The sequence below is a fragment of the Chiroxiphia lanceolata genome, chromosome 1, assembly GCF_009829145.1.
Source record: "Chiroxiphia lanceolata isolate bChiLan1 chromosome 1, bChiLan1.pri, whole genome shotgun sequence".
Taxonomy (NCBI): domain Eukaryota; kingdom Metazoa; phylum Chordata; class Aves; order Passeriformes; family Pipridae; genus Chiroxiphia; species Chiroxiphia lanceolata.
The window spans coordinates 135,128,587-135,153,486 of NC_045637.1; the positions used below are offsets into that span (position 1 = coordinate 135,128,587).

The 24,900-nt window shown below is 38.2% G+C and overlaps 1 protein-coding gene across 5 annotated transcripts in view; it reads right to left on the reverse strand.

Moving 5' to 3' along the window:
- Positions 1 to 261: 261 nt before the first annotated feature.
- Positions 262 to 24,900, reverse strand: part of ST8SIA6 (ST8 alpha-N-acetyl-neuraminide alpha-2,8-sialyltransferase 6) — a 38,742-nt gene continuing 14,103 nt past the window's right edge. For 3 of the 5 annotated variants that reach the window (XM_032682570.1, XM_032682588.1, XM_032682605.1), the window contains 6 exons: positions 24,097 to 24,183; positions 12,846 to 12,990; positions 10,927 to 11,039; positions 9,726 to 9,818; positions 6,322 to 6,794; positions 262 to 2,078 (listed from right to left, as the gene is read on the reverse strand). In XM_032682570.1, coding sequence (XP_032538461.1) covers positions 6,326 to 6,794; positions 9,726 to 9,818; positions 10,927 to 11,039; positions 12,846 to 12,990; positions 24,097 to 24,183 — 907 coding nt within the window. In that variant the 3' untranslated portion in view covers positions 262 to 2,078; positions 6,322 to 6,325. Of the gene's footprint in view, positions 2,079 to 5,262; positions 6,027 to 6,321; positions 6,795 to 9,725; positions 9,819 to 10,926; positions 11,040 to 12,845; positions 12,991 to 24,096; positions 24,184 to 24,900 lie in introns of those variants that run through there. The other 2 variants (XM_032682596.1, XM_032682580.1) reach the window with 2 other exon arrangements.

Below are 24,900 nucleotides of genomic sequence, written 5' to 3' on the forward strand. Positions count from 1 at the left end.
GCCAGAAAATGACAAAAATCTTACTACTGGTGAAGAAAAAATGTGGACGTGTGGTGCTGGAACCAGAACACACCAGAGTGAATCAAACCATTGTGCTCGCCTCTTTCAGTCACCAGCTGGTAATGCAGATGGACCCATCCACTCAGTTCTGCTATTTTGTTTCTGTTAAAAGCCCTACTGACATTCAGAGGTTCACACGTGCATTAGTGCCATCAGTCAATGTCCCAAAGCACTATATATTTTTTAAAACCCCTTATTTTCGGAAATTGACTTTACTGCTGATATTTGCAACCAGGATTTATGGACACTTCTGCTGGAGTAGGAGTAGTACAGGCTTCTGATACCATTATTGTGGAAATGGATCCAGATGCTGAATGTGTCTCAACCAGCAGACCTGTAACCATAATGATTGATTCTAATACTTTTGGGAGTGTTTACGTGTTTATAAAACTGCTGCAAGGTAAGCTTCCAAATATTACAACACCAAAGTAATGCTCTTATGAACTATCAATTCAAAAGGATTTTTTGAACCTTATTTTATAAAGTTCAATTCATTTAAGTGGGAATAATTTTGCAGATATAATCCTCAAGGAGTGGAATACTGAAAGCTCTTTAAATCAATTGATTTGGATTTTAATGCTGCACTAGCAAAAGGAGTTTTAGTAAATAAAATACCTGACAGTATCTGGCTGTAAAAGGAGGAGAAGGACACAATCTTTGAACTGAGCATTCAAAGGACACTCAAAAAAAGTCAGTGAAACTCTTCCTATAACAGAATCTGGTTATTACATTTTTTTTGTTTTGTTTGCTTGGTTGGTTGTTGTTTTTCTTTTTCCTGCAGTAGAACATACAAGCATATAAACAGTAACACAGAAGCAGCCATAGCTAGGGCACAACTGCTTGTCACAGCTCCTGCAAACGTTAATGTGATTCACTTTCTTTCGTTGCAGGATGTTGCTCCACATGTATCCTTGGACCATATGGAAAACTGAAAGCTCAAGAACTTCATAGGTTATAAATTAAGTGAATGTAGTCACTTTTCTCATATGCCCTGGTATAGGAGAAGAGCTTGGGGTTGATTGTAAGAGGAACATTCTTCTTATAATGCTTACTGCAGTTTCCTTATCTGTAGTCACATATTGATAAGAGCTATACTAGGTGAAAAGAAACAGAAGAAATTAAAGGTTTGGTACCTATCATCTTTCTAATGAAAATTCCATCTCATGTATCAGCCAAGACACACAGCTGGGATGGCAGGAATATGTGCAAAGTCATGCCCTACCAGGACTCTGGGGGTTGTAGCATAAAACCTAGTTCACTGTCCTCATTTGGAGCTGAACTGGACCTTAGACAGGAACACAAGCAAGAAGAATGGTTTATAAATAACTGTACAGCTCTGGTCCTTCATACATGTGCTCCCGAAATTAACATCACTCACATCAGTGATCCTATTAAATCCACAGCATCATTTATTGCTCACAAAAGGAAAGCCCATTAAATCCATAGCATTACCTATTGCCCACAAAATGAAAGCCCATAAACCACTTGACTATCTCTAACCTGAGGGATTTTATCATCTGTGAAGCCTTGGACAAGCTAAGAATGACATGGCTCTGAATTAATTACTCTTTTGTAGCTCTTCTCATCACTTTTTGCATTAGACAAATGTCAGTATTTACAGGATCAAGTTCTTAATTGAAAATGTTCACTGCCAACTCATGCAGCCACCAACAAAAGCAGAGATCTTATATCAAAATATTTTAATGATCCTTTAAGAAGCAAAACATGATGAATGTCACATGTTGCCACCATCCTGAGATTGTGCTTTGCTACAATTAAACCAATAGCCACGAGTTTCAGAATTTTCCAAATAATCATTACTTTGTATTTTAAAAATGATTACTCAAAATTCATAAATGTAGCAGTCACTGTGTGAAAAAATCACCACCTTTTCTCTCCAAGTGTAAAATATTTCTCTATTGTAATAATGCAGTTTAATGCTCACAAAATCACATCAGATCAAATCCAACACAGAACTGCTGAGATACACAGAAATTGTCTTCCTTAGGATCATCACCCTGGAATTAAAACAATAAAATATGTTATTGATATTCCTTGTATAGTAGAAAAACTGCTTGCTATACTTGAAATAAGCCAATAGCTTACTCTTCTGTGTATGCATTGCACCCTCTGCAAGGATGCTTTTTCATCCTTATTTCAGACTGTGAGTCTGTGAGATCTATTATACAGAATCACCAGCTCACAAAATTCTCCTGGGTAAGATGGACTGCTAGTGCCTGGTCTAGCTTGAGCACTTGCTCTTTCTGAAGAAGGGTTCCTTCATTTGAATAACCCCAGAACTGCTCACACCTACCCCACCTGCATCACCCTCTTCAGGCTTCCTAAGCTAACCAAGGCTGGATCTAACCAGTATCTTCACGGGAACACACCCACTGCTAATCTGAATATGGAGATATTCTAATTTATAGTATCTTAATCATATTTTGAATTAGCTAAAGATTGAAATGATTCTGGATCTTCAACAGGATAGTTCTGCTGTGGAAAACCAAACAAACCCCTTAAAGATCTGTAAATACTTTTTCATTTGAATTGAAATCTAACATAAATTCTAATTTGATTTAATCTATATTTTTCTATTCTGGTGGGTTTTAATTGAAACAGAAGCATCTCATCTCCACTTGTTTCATTACTGACATTATTCTTAATGTTTAATTTTGTTCATTGAATGCATGAGCAAAGTGTGTGCTTAAAAGCTGCACTGCATGGGTGCTATCGCAGAAGACTTTCTTCTCAATATTACATATATCTAATAATTTCACACTGCATAATATTTGCTAAAGTCAAGGATAGGCTGAAATCTGTCAGCCTGACAGGAATCTAGAGGAGTCCTTATTTTAAAATGTGGTATCATTTTTCTCAAAGTAATTAGAAGTGAACTGTGGGGCAGTTCATATTTCTCTAGCTACACTGAGACACCATGAGCATAAAAGAATTTCAGCAGAATTTAAGCTCATGTTGGTATTCCACTGTTATAAATAGGTTATATATAACTGTATTTATCACTTAGTTGTATTGCAGCAAATTTCAAGATTAAAAAAATATCACAAGCTGACAGAGTTTGGAACAAAACGATCCTCTTTGATCTTAATTCCTGTGCAAGTAAGCAGGCAGCCCTCTGCTCTACAGGATGCTGATCTGCTAGTTCCACCTTGAGTGGAGGGAGTCACTGCTGCTCTCTCTCAGAAATAGATGGCATTTAATCATCTGGTTGGAATTAAAAAGCCCCATACCTAAGTTTTACTTTCCACGTAAGATACACTCACACAGTCGAAGGTTCAGCAGTTCTTACTTCCTAATCATGAGCACACATCTGCTCAGCCTCTCCTCCCTCAGTCCTTCTGCTCAGACAATTGAGCAATATTTTTCTTCCCCAGGTTCAGGGTCTCAGTTTCATTCTTTCTTTTGGTGTGTTTTTTGTTGACTGACTCCTCTGAGCAGCTGCTTAATGTTAGTGTTCTGTATGTCAAAAACCCACATACCTATCTTCGTTTTCTAGCAAACAGAAAACCTGATGGATTCTTGGTCAGACAAAATCTGCATTTTAACCAGGCTTCTGGGCAATCAAATTTATGCCAGTCTGATTAATTTATCATCTGACAATTTTTCTAATCAGATTTTTCTTTCTATTTTTAAATATGAATCAGGTCATTTCCCCTCCTTGAACCTATGTTTACTTGAAGCTAATGACATGCCCTTCAGGCTTATCAGGTTAAACCAATGAACAAACAAGACTTCCTTCAGCTGCACGGCCATAGCAAAAATGATTTGGTAATCTAATACAAAATAATAAAGACCATTATTTTAATTACATTTCACGATTTTGCTGATGTTGCATTTTACATTTTACCCTTTGTGATAGGTATGCACCTACTGTAGTGAAGGCATGTACATGTCTGTTGAACATGATCAGAAATGTGCAGGAGCACATTAAGGCAGATGGAATCTCCCAGGTTGGGGGACTCTACAAGGCTCTAACATATGGCAATTCTCCCTGTCCAATAAGAAAAGTTCACCTTTTCAATGGCAAGGATGGTGTTTAGGAGCAATATTGCCAAAAATGATTAATTGGGATGCATTTATACTCTCCCTATAGATGCTTGCAGCAGAGCAGGTTCCTTCACTTCCTATTTACAGCAACAAACCTTTGTGTCCCAGCAATATGTGAGAAAAGTTCTGCCTGAGCCTTCTATGGGCACCCAGGGGTGTAACGAAGCTTCGGATACCCAGGAATAGGAAGAACATGGAGCAGGGAGAACATAAAAGGGAAATTGAAAAGAGAAAGGAGATTGTTCAACTTTTCGAAAAGGTTATCTGCAGTGAAATACAGTCATTATAGAATTTCAATTACCTCTAATAGTTGATAATACTAACAGAATGGTAGCTCATACTGAAAGCATTTAATTTCTTTGGCTTTCTCTTTGGAAATATAAGTGTAAATTAGGGTAGCACAACTTATTTTTCTTGTGGCATTTTTTTCTTTACAGCTTATTTTGCAAATTTAGCCACATAAGTGATCTTCAGTCTGTCAAGCAAGGACAGCATTTAATTAACAGATACAGATGCTTAAACATTTTTGTGGCTTCTATCTACTTCTCTCTAGAGTAAGTATTTCTAAAGAGCTGTCTTTCATTTTCTTAGCTGATGTAGTTACTACAATTAAAATTACACGGTTATGTCTCCAGGGATTTATATCATAGGAATAATAAATAAAATGGAAACTGTTGGGTATGAACAGCTTAGTGACTAAGAAAAATACATTATGTATTTCTTAAGCTTTCCAGTATACTGCAACTTTTCACAAGTAAAAAAGCATACCTTTGCCACATGAAACTGCATGCATATACAATTTACTTCCTCCTAGGTAATCTTTTGCCACAGAATAGGAGAGTGGATTCACTAGATGGATTCTAGGTCCCTTCTCACAGGTTTTATATTATTTTAATAGTCTACGAGAGCAGTTTAGTTCTGTATTTTTAAAAAAACCCCTGAAACTGAATAAAATTGTGCCTTCTTGGTACTAGCAATCTGCTATTTTAAAACTTGGCATTCTCTGACAATAAACCAAGTGTGAATGTATCTTTGGTAGCATGTTTTCTAGATATCAACAAAGGATATTTTCAAATACATTTCAGAATCGAGCCAGAAGAAAAGCCCTTAGCTTTTAAACTCAGAATTTCTGGCTTGAACAAGATGATGTTATTTTAATTTATTTAACTTGAGTAATACAGTCATGAGACTACATCCGTAAAATTAAAGCATATTCTATACAATGGCAGTTCTATTGTACACATCACTTACTGTTATATTAACTTGAACCCCCTGGAAAAATGGAGTTCTCTGAAAGGCAAATCTGACAACAGTATTGTGAGCTCAGGAATTTTTGAGTTAGATTAAAAGACGAAGAAGTATTTATACAAATTGGTCTTATTTTGTCAACAGGGCAAATCAAGATTGAAAATGTTGACAAATCTTTTCAGAGTCATCTGTAGTCTGTACACAGTAAACTGGCTCAAGGTCAGAGGCCAGACTGTGCTGCATTTCTCTGAGGCAACACACAGAAGGCAGAGGTCCAAGGGGGATGGGACAGATAGAAAGGACAGAAGAAAAAGAATGACACTTCATCCCGTATTTCAAACTCCCAGATTCTGAACTGCCTCAAGGTAAAATCCTCAGCAAGATCTGCTGTACTGTATAGCAGCTTCCTCACTGCTGCCCACAAGCTGTTCTGCAGCCCCAGGATGCAAGAGCACACTGCTCTGGTTTTTACCTAACAAGAGGGAACAAGGCCACATGCATGCTACTCCTTCATGGAGCAATCTTAATCCTTACTGTGCTCTCTGTATACATCTGGAAAGGCTGTGCCAGGATTAGGTGTCTTCTCTTGTAGATCACAATATGTGAATGTTTCTAATAAAGGAATTCTCAAAGGGGTTGGTTCCTGGGAACTGATACCAAACCAAACATAGGTTGGTAGAGACATGTATCTGAGATAAGGTGACTACTGACTGTCTGTTATTTATAGGGATAATCTGTATTTAGCTATGTTTCCCATCTAATGCTCACAATTAGAAAACATTTCTCAGCTCTGTGATACATATTTATTTACAAAGCTCCAAACTTTCAGTTATTTAGAAACACAACTTTCACTGAGTGTAAGGTAGAAACGTCTCTCTAAGGAAGAGCAGACCCTTGACTCATTACTAAAATAAAGACATTTTATGTGATAAGAATGGGACCTACCTTTTTAGTCTGATTCACATTTACCAAACTGCAACTTCAAAATGCCTTTGCCATGAAGCTGAAGGATCTGGTTGTATTCTTTGGGCATTGCATGGAAGCCCGGTTTAGGCAGTTGGTTGTCGTAATAGTGGTGGCTGATTGGCATCTTCTCTGTGGATTTTGAAAAAGGCCAGAAGCCATAGAGCTTCACATTCTCACATAGCTCAAGAGCAGCACTAGTGATCATAAAACCAGATGATAACCGGTAGGCTTTCACACCCTTAGTTCTCCAGAACTGGGCAAGACTTTTCAGATAAGCGGGATGAAAAAATATTGCCCTTTGGGTTGCTTTGAACTCTTTCAGAGTGTGATATACTTTAAAAGAAGTGGCTGTGTTGCTTCTGAAGGAAAATGCTGGCAATAAAAGAAAAGCATCTCCATAGACGGCAATGTTTTCCAGAAATTCTGTCTTCTTTTCATTTAGCTTGTTGTATCTGCAAAGTACAACATTTTAAGAATGGAATGTACTATCGATATAAATATTACAGACCAAAACAGCACAAATGCACTGGCATATACGAGTTATGAACTCTGCTGCACCAGTTCAGCCTGTCTATACTGCAAATTTATATCACCCTATTATATGTTGTCATATGTGCAGTTATGAAAATTGGACTATTGTATAATAAGAACACACTACACAGGACTTAATTGGCAACACAGGAGCTACTGATGCAGATCAAAATCACTGCTAATGAGACTAGGACCTGTTTACAGAATTGATTGATGCAAGAAATTTCAAAGGAGAATGCAAAAAAAAAAATACTGTATTAATACATCCTCTATTTAAACCTACATGCACTAAGATATGTACTGCATATTTCTTACATTAATAGGTATAAAATAATCTCTCTTCAGAATCTGTGTGTCTGCCCTGTGTGGAAATACAAGGATGTATGTAAGCAGTCTTGGAGCGTTAAAGATTAGTGTGCGCTCAGGTTTTGTAGTGTTTTACTTGCATTTGATATACTCTTAAAATAGCTAAAAATACAGGCATGTCTGTTTATATGCTTCGACTACCAAGGGAACATATGGAGATCTAGAAAGACTTAGAGCCCTAACTTCACAAATGAAGAGCATTCATTCTTGGCTGCTTTCGGTCCCCAACAGCAGAGACTTAGCTCTCACTACTGTATAATTCAAATTTGGTGCTCCCAAATACTGGATAGTGAAATTCACAAATTATCCAAGAAGTGATACAAGAAAGGGCATCACTCAACTCATGTCCTCTATAGATCTCACTATTCTGAATCACTTGAACTTGTACTTGCACCGCCTTTGGGATTCAAAGCACTGAGTCCTCTTCTGTAGGGAGTTGTCTATTTGAGCAGTGTATTTTCACTTTTTAAGGGCTACCAGAGCCCACTTTTCACGAATGGTTCCAGCAGAAACTGGAAAAATTGGTTTCACTTCCCTTCACAACTTGAGCAGGTTCAAACCCTCTTTTCATGCAGCACTTCAAGACAGAGGACAGCAGCTACTGCCATTTCCATTCAAAACCCTCACAGAGGAGTTATCAGTTACCTCTTGCACAATTGAATTCGTGCAAGGAGTGATACAGCCCTTCTCAGCCTGAAGGGGTTTAAACTTACAGCTTCTGCTTCCCAGAAAAGTGCCATTATCACCAGACTCTGAAACAAAATGAATGAGAAAGACTCAGGCCTTCCTGTTGACCCTGAGCCTCTGTGCATGCAAGAGTCACACAGCCAAAACAAGCAAGAAACACCTGAGCCTACAGCTAGGAAAAGTGGCTGAAGGCTGAATTTCTGGCCTCTACTCCAAGAATTTCTCTATTTCTACTCAGAGTAAAGTACATAAAGGGCCCCCAGGACAGAACTCAGATGTCTGTTCTTCCTTAGCTAGAAACCTGGACAACCCAGCTTTGTCTTGTCCTTCTTTCCAGCTCTGCCACTGTAAGGAGAAGTGTAGCCCAGCTCCATTAGAACACATTAGAACAGTGCTTTTCTCCAAGAGAGTTCACCTACACCGTACACCCTGACAGACACAGTTCAAACACTGATTAACCTTAACAATAATAACATCAGATGAACCCGGTATGCAAACACAGAATTAGAAATTACAGGGCATAATATCAGAATAGGTCTTCTGAAAGATGAAATCAACTCAGTTCTGCTAAACAGTACCAAGTTGCTTCCTGCTCCTTTTTCCAAAGCATTTACAGTCTTTTCTGAATATTTAAATAAATAATGTTTTTAAATTCTGAAGTCCTCTTATAATCTCTTTTCACCCTTACACAGGTTTAGCTCCTATTATTTTCAGTGTAACTCCTATTAACCCTGTTGTGCCTTCATGTGGCTAAAAAATGAGGTCATTTGTGGCAGAACACTTTGATCAAGCCCAGACATCATGGATCAGGTCAGTAGTCATCAAGGATGCTGAGTCATTGGACACTTTTCCTTCCTCATGTTCTTGTGCAGCCCTGCTAACATCAATGAGCTAAATCTATTTTTGGGAAAGCAATAATTCATCTTCATTTAAATCAAAAAGGTCTAGGTAAGCATTAACATAGTTAGTACTCATTCCAAAAAATGAAATTCTATCCCTGAATCAATGAAAAATGCCTGTTAGTCATTTCTATCTACTCACTGTACTTTTTTCTTCTTCCTTTCAAGGTGAAAAAAAAAAGCTTTGCCTGATGTTGTCTTTTTGACAATACAGTTATGACAGACAATAAGATACAGTAAGATCAGTAAGCAGTAAATAACATGCCACAGCAGTCCTTTTCATAGATAAGCTGCAGTTTCAGCCTGCTGAAGATGTCAGATTAGTCAGCCTGGCCTTATTAGATTTTCTTTTCATCAAGAAGGTGAAAAAACCCCACCAAAACCTCTGCTGAGAAAAAAGAGCATCTTTCATATGGATTGAGAAAATGAATTACAGAAACTGGGCCTCCATTCAGGAAACAGCCTTCACCAAAACAGCCTCTAAGCACTTTACCTAAGAACATGTGCTTACAGTCCTACCGACAGAATCAGACATACATTTCCAGGCTTTACCTATTTATGATTACAATTCCTTTCTAAATGCCTGGGGTCATGAGGGTCATGGGGGGAAAAAGAAGAGGTTTGGGCTTACAATCATCGATTTTACTCTGCCATAAATTGTTGACTTGTGTCAGGTTCTTGCTAATCTGGGTATTGTTGACTCCTTTCTGCTACAAATAAGGCCAGGTTTAACAGATTTCCATTTAGACTAGTACATATTTTACACAGGAACTAAGGCTTAATGAGGTAATCTGCATGCACTGCTCTTATGATGGTATCCCAGTGAATTTCTGACAAAATTTAAATCATGTCAAACAATTATACACCATTGCACAGAAACAGATTTGCAGTGGTACTCACTTCTGAGCTATGATACTTGGATTAACAGTCACGAGGTTTGTTTTATTGCCAACATCTTTGCTAATGCTTCCCGTGGTTGGAGGAAGGTTACACCTGGAATTGAGAAACATTTGCTTAAACAGATGTGCACCAGAAATGCTTTACAGTTATTATTTGAAAATTCCTCTCTTGTGCAATGACACTTTCACATCAGCTCCCAGGGATGCCTAAGCACTTTACAAATATTAAATAAGGCTTACAGCACTCCTAGTAAAAATATTTAATCTACTGTACAGATGGTTAAAATAGGGCACAGAAAGTTGGTTTTTATAAATCGTACCACAAACCAGGAGCACAGTTAAAATCCCAGAAGCATCCAGTCTATGAACACTCTACACTAGCTGCTAGGAAATACCTCTTGTCTAAGCAATGCATTTCTGCTGAAAGTCTTCTGTGTCTTCTAACAACAGTGTAACTTGCCTTATTGCAGAAATAGTGATTTCCGTAAAATGCAAAACCATCATTTTTTTAAAGTTGGTCACTTAGTAAGTTTAGTATTTTAGTATGTAGATTTCCTACTTTTATTAGGACAGTTATCTAACTGGAAAGACCTTTTTTTAAAAAAGAGTTTTCAAAAGCCCAAATAGTAGCCAAAAGTAAGAAAAGGAAACAAAATCCAGCAGACTGGAACCTTCCTTCTGTTACTCTGTTCCCTTGTAGGAACTACAAAGTGTGACTCCTATTGATAGTGTGGGCCAAATAATGCTCTGAGTATACCTGATTTTCTCCCAATCTATACAGCTTAATTTTTTAGATGACTAACAGAAGGTGAGACAAATATCAGGACAGTTAAATGATTACATGAGTGAGACAAACTAAAGCTCAGTAAATCCTTTGTTAAGCAAGAGGTAAACATGTGGCATTTAATATCAGTCTCCTAAGGGATCCTAAATGAGCAGAAATTTCAGGTTCTCAGATGGTCACATTTCAAATCACTGCAAAGTGTCTTTGCCATTACAGATCATACATGTATCCATATAGACTCCTCTCTAATTAGAAGCAGCATTCTGAAAACTATGAAGCAGTAGTATTCTTAGAGAGGCAGAAAGAAAGAATTGTTAAGATCCTTCCTCATTGCTACAAACTGGCATTGGTAGGCTTCCAAGCCTGCCAAGTTTTTAGAAACACTCGACACACTTCAGCAAGATGAAGCAGCTCTTACCTGAACACAAAGTCAGAACTATCTATTTCAGCTCCGCAGCTGGAATTTTTCAGAATGCCTCCATTTCCAACCACAGCACAGGTCTTGAAGGGATAGACTGAAAGAGGCGAGGACTGCAAACAAATAAAAAGACACAGACAATGCCTTATAAATCTTTCAATTGTTTCTTTGTGTCGATTTGCTCCTGCAGGTTTAATCTGGTAAATCCCAGTAAAAGCATTCACCATTTAGGCAGACAGGGTTGGCAGACCTTGACAGCCAAGAGCGAAAAACAGGCACCAACAGACTGAGAACTGCTACTTCTGTCATCAGAACTTCGAGGGAATAACACTGGATTATTAAAACTGGGTATCTTTTAAATACACAACACAAAAACTATCTAGAGGTGAATTGAATCCTTGAAAAGCTAAGGAACTAGTTTGTACTGAAGATAGCTTAAATTTTACCCATTTTCCTTTGCACTGTAACAGATTGCAGGCTCTCATATAGTCATTGACTTTCTCAGCTAATAGAAGGGAACTTTGTAAATGCTCAGCACTTGTGTCATCACACACTACATTTGAAGTAAAAAAATGAAATTAGGGGAACCTGAAGATGTTGAAAAGGATAATGATGTGCCTTGGCTTAAGTCATGGTGAATGTGAGGCCTCACTGACGAGGTTACTGTTTCTGGCTGTTCATCTCTCTGCTCCTCTTCTTGTTACAGCTTGCTGTCTTGCCATGGGGAAGCTGAGAGGGAGCTAAGTGCATCCACTTGAGAACCAGCACAGATCACAACCTAGCAAATGAATGTAAATTGTTGGCTATTTATGAAGACATTATATAGTTGGCTGTTATCCCAGCCTCTGAAACTTTTCGTACATCTTGTTCACCCCTTTCTGCTGTGGGAGCACTGACATTCAACAGAGACGCCAACAGTTGGGTAACTTTGACTGCAGAAATTAAAGCCAGTTGTAAGATTGAGTCAAGACTTGCTTATGGAAAGCATTATCCTTCCTCCTTCTCTCATCAGCTTGCCTGAAGAGAAGAAGGACGGGACACCATTATGAACAAGACAAAAAGTGTGGGGAAAGCAGCAAACATCATGTTGCCTGGCAATATATTACAAAACAACATGTCCAAATATTTTGTTCAATTCTGAAAAGACAGTAGGAGAACACAAAGGCCAGACAAACTCTGGCTAGTTTAGCACATATATGTGCACGTAAAACAATACTGTTCTCTTTCATTAAGTTTGTCTAGTTTGGAGAAAAGGAGGCTGAGGGGCCTCATTGCTCTCCACAGAGGAGAGCAGGGAGGAGGGGAAGAGGGGAAATGCTGAGGAAGGTGCTGATCTCTTCTCCCTGCTATTCAGTGCTTGCTTTAAGTTGGTCAGTCCTGAATCGGTCAAGCAGTTGGACTAGATGACTGTTGCAGGTCCCTTCCAATTGAAATTATTTTATTTTGTTCTATTGTGTTCTATTCTATTCTATTCTATTCCATTCTATTCTATATTGTGTTTATTCTATTCTATATTGTGTTTAGCTTTCATAAATTACATGCCAAGACGGCACCAGAAATGGCATGGGTATATGAAGAATATGAAATGTTCTTCCAGACTGAAATGCCTTTAAAAATGGGAATGATAAAAGCAAGGCAAATATTTTCAGAATATTCACTCCTGAATTCAGCTGGCTGCCAAGCTGGGCTATAGCTTGTGTTCTGCAGCATCTCTACCTTTAATCTGATCTATGATACCCTGTCCATGCCTCAACCACGGCAGAGGAAGGCTGAAAAAAAAAACATATTGCAAGGTGAATAAAGAAGTGCATACAGGGTCTGATGGGCCTTTTCCAGAGGAATCAAAGCATCTCTATTACTAGCCCAATATATATATATGATACTGCAATTATAGTAACAGGTAAAGATACAGTTCTTACCACAGGCAGCATCTTAAAAATGTCCTCTGTAATGAGGATGGTCTTTTTACTGTCCACTTCATAACTCATGTTACTTCCCAGTGGGCTGTTGTTTTGAGAAGCAATAAAATTGTGAATTGCATCACAGCAGGAAGCTAATTCTGACCTGCAAAAAACCCAAACAAAACCTGCTCAAAGATAGGCAAATAAGTAGGAAAGCAGTGCTGGAGAATTAGATCAATGAAAAACAGTTCAAATTAACTAAGCAACAAAAGGCTATATGAACCTTCTATAATGTCATTTCCCTTGACTTGCTTTGCAGAGTAAGTCCATTTTCACAGTAAATGTTCAGAAATCAATCAGATCAAGAACTTACACTACTTTTCTTTCTTGGTCTCCTTTTCCCACCAAAAAAAGTTGTAGTCAATCTCCTCCACATTATTAATCACTAAGATTATTATAGAAACACTGAGAACCTTCAGTTCCCAAAATTAACAATGTGATTTCAATCAACATAGAACAAGTAAGAAACTAGAAGGCTGAAGAAAGAAAAAATCAATGAGATGAAAGAAATGATGATGAAAGGTATGGAGATAGTACTTGGTGAACAGCGAGATGGTTGCAAGCCAATTAATTAATAATTAATTTCTGCAACTGTTCAGCACAGTTTTCCTGTGCACATTATCAGAGATGTTAAATAAATTAGATCACAACTGCCACATAAAGAAGACAGATACTTTTGTGGTAGAGATAGCCTAGCTGCTCCCCAAAACACCCAGCAGAAGTCCTTAAATAAGTAAGAGTGCAAGGGATTCACTCAAACTTTTTGTGTGAGTGAAGACTATCACTCATCTTACAATTTCTGTTACCTCCAAACTTATGAAAATATTATGTGTGCAAATATCCTGCATTATTAACAGTGAAATGCAGTGCAAAGCCCATCAGACCTTTGAAATCAGACCTAAAACACTGAAATTCATTTTGCTTTAGGCAACAACATTTCCTCTGCTGCCACAGGATCTGATTTTCAGATTGTAAGGCTGAAATATTAATGTCCAGACATTATGTACCAATTGTTAAGACATAGCTTTCTCATTGGGTGAGATACTAAGAGAACTACTGACAATTTAGAGAAGAATATACATTTATAACAGAATTGCTTGGAATTTTGAAGAAGATACCACAGCAGGGAAAAGATAGTGATTCCTATCCTAACAATGAAGGTTAATTGGGAAGAAAAAATCAGTTAGAGTCTGAGGAACAGAAAAGTTTTATTTCATACTTTTTCAGTGACTAAGGTAAACCAAACTGTTGGAACTAGTTAAACATTACAGGACAAATCCTAGGTAAGCTCGCTTTAATAGGGTAAGACACAGGGAAGAGAAGTTGCTTCATTTCACTTTATCAACAATGTAGACAAAGAAAATATTCTAATAATAATAATATAATTTTATTTCTGATGCAGATGAAGCGCAGAAGAAGAGCCCAAGCATTATGTTTCCTGGAAGACAGGGAACAGAATGAACAGGTCTGGATATTCCCAGACTCACTTCTCTTGGAAAAATGGTCAAAATAAGGGTAAAAAAAGGTTGGGAAAGTTGGTTTGATTCATATATAAAATACCAAAGGAAAGAAAGAAAAGAATAACATTTCAATAGTCAGATGACTTACTGGTATACATAAACCCATTTTGAATATTGAGCTCTGAAACTCCTTAAAGGCAAAGTTCCCAGATATGTGAGGAAAACTGGGAATGACTGAGTGCTGGGATGGCACAGATCTGTAATAACCATACTAGGAGAGTAACTAGGAAAGGTTAATCCTGAGAGAGGAATGAGTAGGGTTCAGATTTCCACAAACTGCATTCTGCTCCACCCCCTGAATTCAGTGACACCCATTGCCCTGTTCAAAGTCTTAAGGGATAGAGAAGGTCAGTGGTCACTTAAAACCACTAGGTACAAGGGTGGGGATGAGACTATGTTCTGCAGGTCAGGAGGTGCCCATAGGGTGAAAACAATTGGCCTGGGCATATATAGTACCCTATTTTAAACATATGGAAAAATAAAAAGGGAGCAATGAGGCAGTAGAGTCAAATGATGAAGTCTGGGAACACTGGATGTTATTGGACCACTCTCGACTGGAGCCCACTTCATTTTCTTTCTTGTACACTTTTTTCTATAACCAGTTCTTTCTAACCTTAATATGTACTGTAGTAATAAGACGATTCAGACGTCACTGTCAAGTCCTGAGGGCGCCACCAAGCCTTACTACCCCTTTCCAGCACTTTGGGGCTGCCCCATCTTGTCTATGGCTCAGGACCTACTTCAACCCTCTAGAGCCATCAGTCCCTGCCCCAACAACACCACAGCAGGGCCAGTCTCCAGTTGTGTCCATCCTGTCCCCAGGGATGTGGACGTGCCCATGCCCAGGGCTAGGGCTGACCCACTCCTGGCCAGGGGTAGGATGAGCCCAGCTGCCAGTTCCTGTTCTGCTGGCCAGGTTACTGTGTTGGAATCACACACCCTGTTCCTCAGGAAGAAGCCGTCCCTTACTGTTCCCTGGCACTCACATGGAGATGAAGAACCACATAATCCATAATTTTTATTTGCTTTGTTTTTTTTTCTTAAAGCTAAATGGGGCAGGCCTAAATATTATCTGTGTTAACCATGGGACATGAAGAAGAGAAGGAATAATGCCAGAATATTCTTGACAGCTTTAGTAAAACAGCTGTTTTGGTGTGATGGCTACCAGACCCTGAAAAAGCAAACTGATGACAAATACCATTCATTAATACTGATGACAAGTTTTTGCTTTTTAGTACTCATTCCACAAGAATGAGTGCTTCAATAAAAGCAGAAACAGCCTGGAAGAAAAACAGATATCAGAATTAATATGAAAGTAATTGTTTAAATTAATATTATGGATCCACTGAGGAAGTAAAACATAGCCAGGCTAGTTCAAAAACACAGTAAGAACAAGAGAATACATACTGATTAATGACATATATTCTTAGAGCACCTGTGGTAAAAATTGGTGGTAACAATAGCAACCTTATTTAGATCAAATCATGAAACAGAATCCCACTGTGCCCAAGCACCCCTGTACAGAGCTCCAGTGGAAATGCATGTAACTTGCAGACAGCAATACCCACTGGCAATGTATTCAGCAGTCTGTTCATACAGGATTTTGTACAAGCTGTTACATGTAATCTAAAACTGACAGTAAATAATGAGGAAGGGGTAGAGACTGGGCAGTTCAAGCAATTTATTACTGCAATCATCATCAGGGTATTGTCATATGTGGTCTCTCTCATCAGGTGATGACACCCCTAAAAAGCATGTACTTCGTAAGACTAAGATATATATCATACAAGCCTATTATTTTAATAAGTGCTATATGCAAGGTGTTGCAAAGCCAAGACAACATTTTAACTTGTGTAACATGCCACCTGGGGAGAGGGAAACTGTTAAAATCTACTGTACAAAGAAGTTCCTAAACAGATGGTGGGATAAGAAACAAGGGGCAGAATCTTAACAGCATCAAACGGTACTACCTTAAAGTCAAACTCTGCTTTTTTTTTTTTTTTTTTTTAAGAGTAGAAAGTGATCTATGTTGTCTGTTCTGACAAGGAGAAAACACTGAGAAGCAGCTCTTGGAAGATGGGATGTTGCTATACAGGCTGAGCATCCACTTCAGATACATGTCAGAACAGGTTTGTAGCTTACAGTAAGAAGGTTTAAGTTCCAGATTTTAACAAAGACTGCAAGGTTGCCCTTGAACAAAGTGTTTTTATGATCTAGTCACAGCATCAGAAGTCCAGAGGAAGGAAGTTAACTTTCTTCACAGTGGCTAGTATGGGGCTATGTTTTGGACTTGTGCTGAACACAATAATATAGAGATATCTTTATTATTGCTGAGCAAGGCTTACACAGAGCCAAGGCCTTTTCTGCTTTTCCTACTGCCACACTAGTGAGGCAACTGGGGTGCATGGGAGGTTGGGAAGAAATACAGCCAGGACAGATGACCAAAGGGATATTCCATACATATGACATCATGCTCAGGATACAAAGCTGGGGGAAAAGGAGGAAGCAGGGGGGACATTTGGAGTAATGACGTTTGTCTTCCCAAGTAACCGCTATATGTGGTGGGGCCCTGCTCTCCTGGGGATGCCTGAACACCTGCCTGCCCACGGGAAGCAGCAAATTAATGCCTTGTTTTGCTTTGCTTGTGTGTGTGACTTTTGCTTTCTCTATTAAAGTGTGTTTATCTCAACCCATGAGTTTTCTTGCTTTCACCCTTCTGATTGTCTCCCTGAACTGGCGGCAGAGTGAGAGAGTGGCTGTGTGGGGCTTGGCTGCTGGCTGGAGTTAAATCACAACACTAGTACTAAAAGTACCAAGAGGCTTTGATTCATCCTCCTGCAGTAAGCGGGATGATTTTCAGAACATCTTTAAATAGAAATGCTTAGCTAAAGTAATTTTGTTCTCTCAATATATTTTTTAAATATATTAGTCAGATACATATCTGGTGTGAAAAGGCACTTGCTTTTACACCCAGTTTTACACAGCTTTGTACTTTGGGACATTGGAAAGAGAGTATACCACTGGAACTAGTGTACTCCAGCCTACAGCTGGACCACTGGACCAATACAATTAACTGTGATTCTTGGGAGATTGTAGTATCCCCACTTGGATGTGAGCCTGCAGAGTCTGACAAAACTGGGTGAACTTAATAGTATTTCTTTTGCGTAGACTACACTTCAGTGTGACACCAGGGCCTGTGGATCTGGGGCCAGAGGGCATTCATCATTGCTGAGAACAGCGTGAAATATTTCACTGTCATTACACATTGGACTAAACTGAGGTGGGAGGAGGGGAAAATGTATGGAGATGGACACTGCAGAAGTATCAAATTATCCAAAACATTGTTCAAAATAGTAGAAGATCAACTGTCCTCTAAGGTCATGGTGGGGAGGGTAAGGAAAATAATTTTAATTTGCTCTAAAAACCCCTTAAGTTCAGTATTAGGAAGCACACTGAAACAGGTTGCCTAGGCAAAGTGCGAAGTTTCAACAACTGGAGTATTTTAGTAGATATCTGGACAAACCTTTTTGAGTAATGGTCTAAGTCCATTTGATTCTAAGTCACCTTTTACAAACATCTATAAAGTGAACGTTTGTTTGCAAAAAGAATACCATATCAGTCAGTCCTATTGTAAAGCATTTGCACATTACTGACACCAGCAATGCTTATACAGACATATCTCCTTGTGCTTTTTCAGTTACCCAACACACAAAAACATCACACAAGAGATAACCAAACACAATGTAAGACCAGCAAATATTTAAAGCTGTAACTTCTGTAAGCCTGATGCTAAAGAGTATTTCACAGCACAGTTTGTAATGTCATTTGCATAAAGGGCAAAGTGTTAAGGTGACAAAAGTCTTTGGATTACTAAGAAGCAGAAAAAGCCTGTGCTTGCCTAACAGCTTGTTTTAACAGTTCACCTGGCTTGGCTGTTTGTAATCATTAGTTCATGTGAGTTGTTATACTGTACAGGTGAGGACATCAAAGATTTTGAGTTTTCATACTGAAGAGGCTATCATGACAGTAAAAGAACTCACAAAAAATTCTACTGTATAACAGCAAAATTTCAAGGGCACAACTATAAACAGCAAGACTACCTTTTTTCTATGTCCACTGCTGTAATATTTTACAGTGAGTAAGCAATTATTTATTGTACTTCACTGTACAATAAATAATTGTACAGTGGGGCTCTAAACAACGATACAGGTTTCTCCAGGCCCTTGTCAATCCAAGTCAATAGCCCCAAAGTACAGTGAGGCATATTATGACATATTCCAAACTTTTAGAAAAGAGTGCTTAAATTTAATATCTGAAATAGAATATGTTGAAGAGGAATGCTACACTGACAGCCCTTGAACTGTCTATATATGAAGTAACATCATAAATGCCTAAGACAATGAAAGCCAAAAGGGTTGAATATGAAATCAAGACTGAATATTTAAAAAGCGTAATAAAATTTTCAAACCAAAGACTATTTAAAGAGTCTGCCATGAAGACATAATTAACTCAGACTGATTCAAAATTAGGTTCTGCTTACAGGAATTCTCCAACCTTTAGAAAAATATATAAAAGTCTGTAGAGCAATTAAAAGATTCAACCATTTCTTCAAACTGTCACAAACTACTATCTCTCTATCTTTTCCTCTTTTGAAATAAAATATGTCTTTGAATACATAATCATTGTTTTATATGATCTATTAAACCTGTGCAGCAAATGTACTTTTAAACCACGCTATAGTCTCAGAGTTCTATATATGCTTGTATACTGGAAGATTTCAGAGATTACAGTGGAATTATTGATCTGTTTAGTGTTAGGAAAGCTATTGATTATGTGGTGGTGTGAGCTTATGTAAGCATAAATTGACCTTGCAGGGTATTTTATTTGTATTTCAACTGGGGTTCATGGCAGTACACAGATGTGATAAGCAATGCTGTTATATAGGTTAGAGTATAGCTCGCGACAAATTAATCTCTTCAAGAAGGATTGGGGTTTTTTTAATCTGCGGGAATGTTTAACACACACTTTTGAGAAGAGATATTGAAGTGGGAAAAGGGTAATAGAGGTCAAGGGGAACAAAAAGCAAGAGGAAAAATAACAGGACTAAGAAAACGGGTTGATCTTTTAACTAGTCTTTTTAAGAGTTTGGTTCTTTTTTTGAAAGTAGCAATGTTTTTTCTTTTTAAAAAAAGTAAAAAATATTTGCGTGAGGGCAGAGGGAAGCAGTGTGCCAGCTAAACTGCAGTGTAACATCAGGAATTTTACAACTGTATTTTACATCTAGGAATTTCCTTCTCCCTTCATTATCAGATGCAAATAAGGTTTGTCTGGAGTGGTCTTTCCCAGGGAGAGGGCCCAGTACCCACAGTTCACACAAGGCTATTCCAGTGTGATACCACCCCTGAGGAACTGTTGCATTGCTTTGCCAGGCTTCAAGCTCAGGGAGATAGCCCAGAAATACAATGCCCAGAGGCTTCTCTGAAACACAGCATCTGCACAGCCTTTCTGTCTCCATATCCTTCCTCCCCTCATTTTGAGGGCTGTTTTAACTCTTTGTAGCTTTCTGCAAAAACAGGAGTCACAACTGTTTTAAAAACCTGTAGATTATTTGGCACCATGGGTGTAGAGCCCAAATGAGAATAAATCAAGCTTAAAAGTCTGTAAAGCAAAGAGACGTGAGGTGCAAAAGACGATTACAGCTTGCACCTAATCGTGCTCTGTAATTTGTTACCCTAATGAAACATTTCTTTTAAGTTGAAAACCTTTGAAGAATACTAATATAATAATTAATATTCAGGTTACCTAGGGAACCTGAGACTCTACTGAGTGTGGCTAGAAGAACCTTTGCAGAGGAAGCTACCCAGCATGGCTTTTTTTCCTGGAGTTTTAAGGATGACACTTCCAGGCAGCTGTGAGCTTATTTCCCTTACCTTTCCAAGTTTCTACCAAGTTTCTCTCTTAGAACCAAGAAATCCAAGGACTTGCTCTGTCTAATACAAGTTAGAGCTGATGTAAAATTGAAAAGGGAGGAAGACTGGACTTGAGGTTGACTTAGAAACAAACACATAATGTGGAGATGTGTAGAGCCATAAAGAACAAGAAGAAAATTTAAAAAAGAACCAAAGAAAGTGAATTTCATAAAGAAAAAGTCTGAATAAAAAATTAGTTTTCTATATGTCCCTACCAGTAAATGTTGGAGAAGATTTTCCCTAAATCACAGTTAGTAGGATGCTATTTACACCACTTCCGGTTCATCACCTTTACTAGCTTCTATTGTGAAGCTAGATAAAACCTCTTTAGCAATGACTAACAGATGCTACTGTGGGGCACAATAAATCTTAACTAGATTTCAAGAGCAATGAACCAAGTGCTTGCACTTGCTCCTCTGAGGGCAGCCTAAATCTGGCAATGCTGATGTCACTATTACAGACACTAAACTGAAGGGCCAGGGTACTGGTTTCCTGACAGAGGCTGGACAAAAATCAACCAGAGAAGAGTGCCCATGGATATGAGAGGTATCAAAGAGAACATCATGGCTTGTACTTGCCTCCTGGTTCTTGATTTTGAGAAATGCATGTGTAAACATCACGTAGCTGTCAAGAACCACTGACCATTGCCAGATAGTAATCTAGCCACCTGCAGAGCAGAGCAGCTTTGGAGGAAGCCATTTGGAAAAGGCCAGCTCTCTGACAAAAAATGGACACAGTTTGCACAGCTGCATGATAAAAGTAGTAGAGGGTCGACCTAGGATCCAGCACTCTTCTCTCCAACAGTGAGTTGGCAAAAACACTGTACTTTGTGCAAGGTATGCCTGTCAGCTGTAACATTTTTGCCAAATAAAAAGACAAGTATTTCTTTCCTGCACTGCACTTCTAATTCATATTCTTTTATTTGGCCTGGATTTGCTGGGAGAGCAGCTTACAAAGAGGATGGATGTGTACTCATTGGCACACCGTGCTGTCTTCTAGGAACATAAGAGTTACTGGCTTAGATCACATATCGTGATGGCAGCCAAAAGCTGCAAAGGAAAGCACAGGAAAGCTTCTCTGAAAAATTGGCTACCCCAGGAGAAGCTGCTCTTGAACCTTATTAATTAGAGGTTAGTTTATGCCCAGAAGCATAAGACATTAAATCCCTTATAAATATGCATGTGTGTCCTTCAGAACTCCAGGATAATAGAGAGATGTCATAAAATTGACACCATGCCCGAGAAGCATCTAAGTGTTCACTCCATTTAACAGATGGGCAAACAGGAAAAGAAGTCAAGCAGCTTCTCTGCAGTCTAGTCAGCAGGCAGACTTCTGGTGGCACTGACAGGTGCCTAATGTGACACAGGCAGCCTCAAGTCCCCCTCCTAAAGGTGGTTGGCTGTAGTACCCGATCCCTGCTGCACAGCCCCTCTGAGATTAATTTCCTCTTCTGAAAATGGGTGTGTTTATCTACCTACTTAATGAAATTTCTAGAACTGTATAATATTTGCATTATACAGCTATTACTAACAGGAGGGTAAGTTAGAAAAAGAAAGAGATGTACTTCCCATGGATTATTAATTCATTTATTTCACCACAATTCTAGAAACTTTGTTCCCCACAGAGCTCTGTCAATGCATCATTTCTCATCTAAAGTGTCCTTGCAAACCTAGTTCCAGGCTCTTGGGCTTAAGTCTGATAAATAAGTTTGGGAATCCTGTAAGCATGGACTGTATTCAGATTTAGACAGTAAATTTTAAATGTTTTTATTTTTTAAACCTTTGTTTTAAAGCCTCTATTGACCAACTGCTAAGAGCCTTGAAAGTCTCCAGTATGGTTTGGGATGAAGGACAACTGTAAAATTTTCATATCCTATTTCCAAAAAAACAACAGCGAAGAGTTTGAGGACAGAAAAAGAAAGAAAATACCTACACAAAAGTATCCATCTTTTGTAAAACAATCATCCATAATGCCCTACACAAAAGTACCAGTCCTTGGTCCTACCAATGGAATTCTTGGATGACATCAAATCAGATCAAATTTCAGGAACAGAAGAATATACAGTACTGTCATCAGAATTGCAGCATGGGTTGTGTATCTATGTATTAGCTAACACTCTGGCTAATTTGGATGTTAAAACCCAAGGAAACCATAACAGCACAGCCCCGGACTGCGGAATCAGTAACAAGTTTGTCCAGCCTGTGCAGAACCATGGATTTAAAAATATGGTTTTTTGCTTGGTATTTGAGCTAAGTTAAAGCTAGAAAGATCACTTCAATGTACATACAGTCCACATTTTTTTGGTGGCTTACTGCAGCCCACAGTTTCCACTTTTGAATATTTCCAGTTTGATCACTGGTTGTATAACCCATCTTCACTACTTATGACCCACACTCCTTGCTGGAAGCCAAAGACAACATGAGGTACAGTAAGTATCTTGTACTTCAAATCCAACAGTCTTATATGATGGTTTGGATGTTTCATTCCAGTAGGCCTAGAAGATGTAGAAATCAGCACAGTGGAAGGGATATTGCAGAAGCAATAAATGAAGAGGTCCAGCTGGACCAAGGAGCGGCTACTCTGCCATTGATTCATACATCCAGAACAACAGAAGCAGTAGCAAATTGCTGGTACGTGGTGGCTGGTCTGTTTGGAAGGAAGTAAAAAAGAGATTGGAAAACAAAAAGCCTAAATGTAGGAGAGTGATGAGCAGATGAGAGCAGCTTCACCTTCTGTCAACTCTGTGCAAGACGTTTGTCCATTCTGAAACAGAATGGGCTGCTTTACAACTCCTTATCATGCTCTGATATCTTTGTGCACAGTTAAAGCCTGCCTGAGTCAACACAAAGTTTCTAAAACCTTAAATTTGTGTATACTCCTACCTCAGCTTTGGGAAACACTATTAGTTATGATACACAGGAAACACAGTAATTTATGTTACAATTTATGTTATCCTTTACCCTGCTCCCACCCCCCCAAACTACTTCTTCTAAAGGTATCATGCTGAGCATAGGGATATTAAGTTCTTAATGCCAGTTAACTCTAAAGAGTTGGAAGGTAGGCCAGTTCATCAATTTTTAAAGATTATGACAGAATCTTTAAGTCTGACTCATGTAATAATATAATTAATAAAGATTTTTCCCCTGGAAAAAATAGGGATGGCACAGTGAAGCTGTTCTTTAAAATCAGCATTTCCGAATGAGAGTTTAAGCTTTTCAGGGATCACTGTTCCTACTGAGCATGTACTTATATGCCACCCCAAACAAGGACAGATGTAACCACGTGCTGAGGTGCTCAGGGGCCATGACATGCAGCATCAAACCTAATGAGTGCCTTGGGCACTTCTGTAATAGAAGCAATAGTCTTGGGGTAAGAAATACACTGCTTTATTACACAGTCTTTTACCAGAGTGCTATATCAGATGGACAAAATAACATTATTGTTTGGGGTCTTTTTAACATTGAAGGTTTTGTGCCACGAATATTTTAATCCATTCTACTTGAGTAGTGGAGATAGCTGATATTGCTTCATTTATGTAGTTCTTCTACTCAGTTTGCACAGTTCTATTCCAACAAACAAGAAGAGTCCCAGCATCAAAAGAATCATAGAAATTAGTAAAAGCAATACAAAATTATCTGTTTAAAAGGGAAGATTTAAATTTATGGCTTGTTAGAAAAGTCTAGGTTAAACAGTTTTTCTACATAAGTCAATGAAAATTACCTGAATTTTGTAGATTCTTCTGGTCTCCTTATCCAGGTGCAGTTCTGCAGTTTTGTAACTATGTGAAGATAATAATCTTCTGAGTATCTAAAAAAGGAAACAACATCAAACAGTAGAATTTATATGTATGTATATTTAGAAGCAGTCTCTAAAACATTCAAATGATGCATGCATTAATAATAATGTGCATGGTGCATATATAATAGATTGCTTTTAGAACTCCATGACCTATTTTATTTTTGTAATTTTTAACAGTACTATCCTCATTTAATTAGCATGACCTATTAAACATCTCTTCTTAGTAGTGATGTCCTAATGAACTTTTTCAGAAACTTTCAAAAGTACACTGGTTTCAAACTTAAGCAATTAACCATAAATATCTTGAAGTTATTAAAAATCATCTCAAGTGCAAAAGCCCAAAATAATACAAAATACTCTTGTACTCGGTGGTTTAAATTTCAAAAATGTTTTGAAAAGTGGCTCTTGCAACTCAAGATGAAACATCACACTTCTTATGTTTTTTCTTTAATTTACTTTATAAGAGTCCCCAAAGCTCAATTCAATCATCTAAAACCATAGACCAGTATTTACAGATGGAAGTTTTCCTTTAAATTTTTCTTAAATAAAACAATCTGCTATTTTACGTCAAGCAGCACGTGTAGCAATGTACATTGCTACATGTAACCAAAGAGCTCTCTGCTCCTTTTAAACCTTTCAAGAGATTTAAATTTGTCCCTAAGTGAAATACTTTATAACACATAAGTCAAAAGATTGGATACATTTTTTCCTTTCAGGTTCAATGTT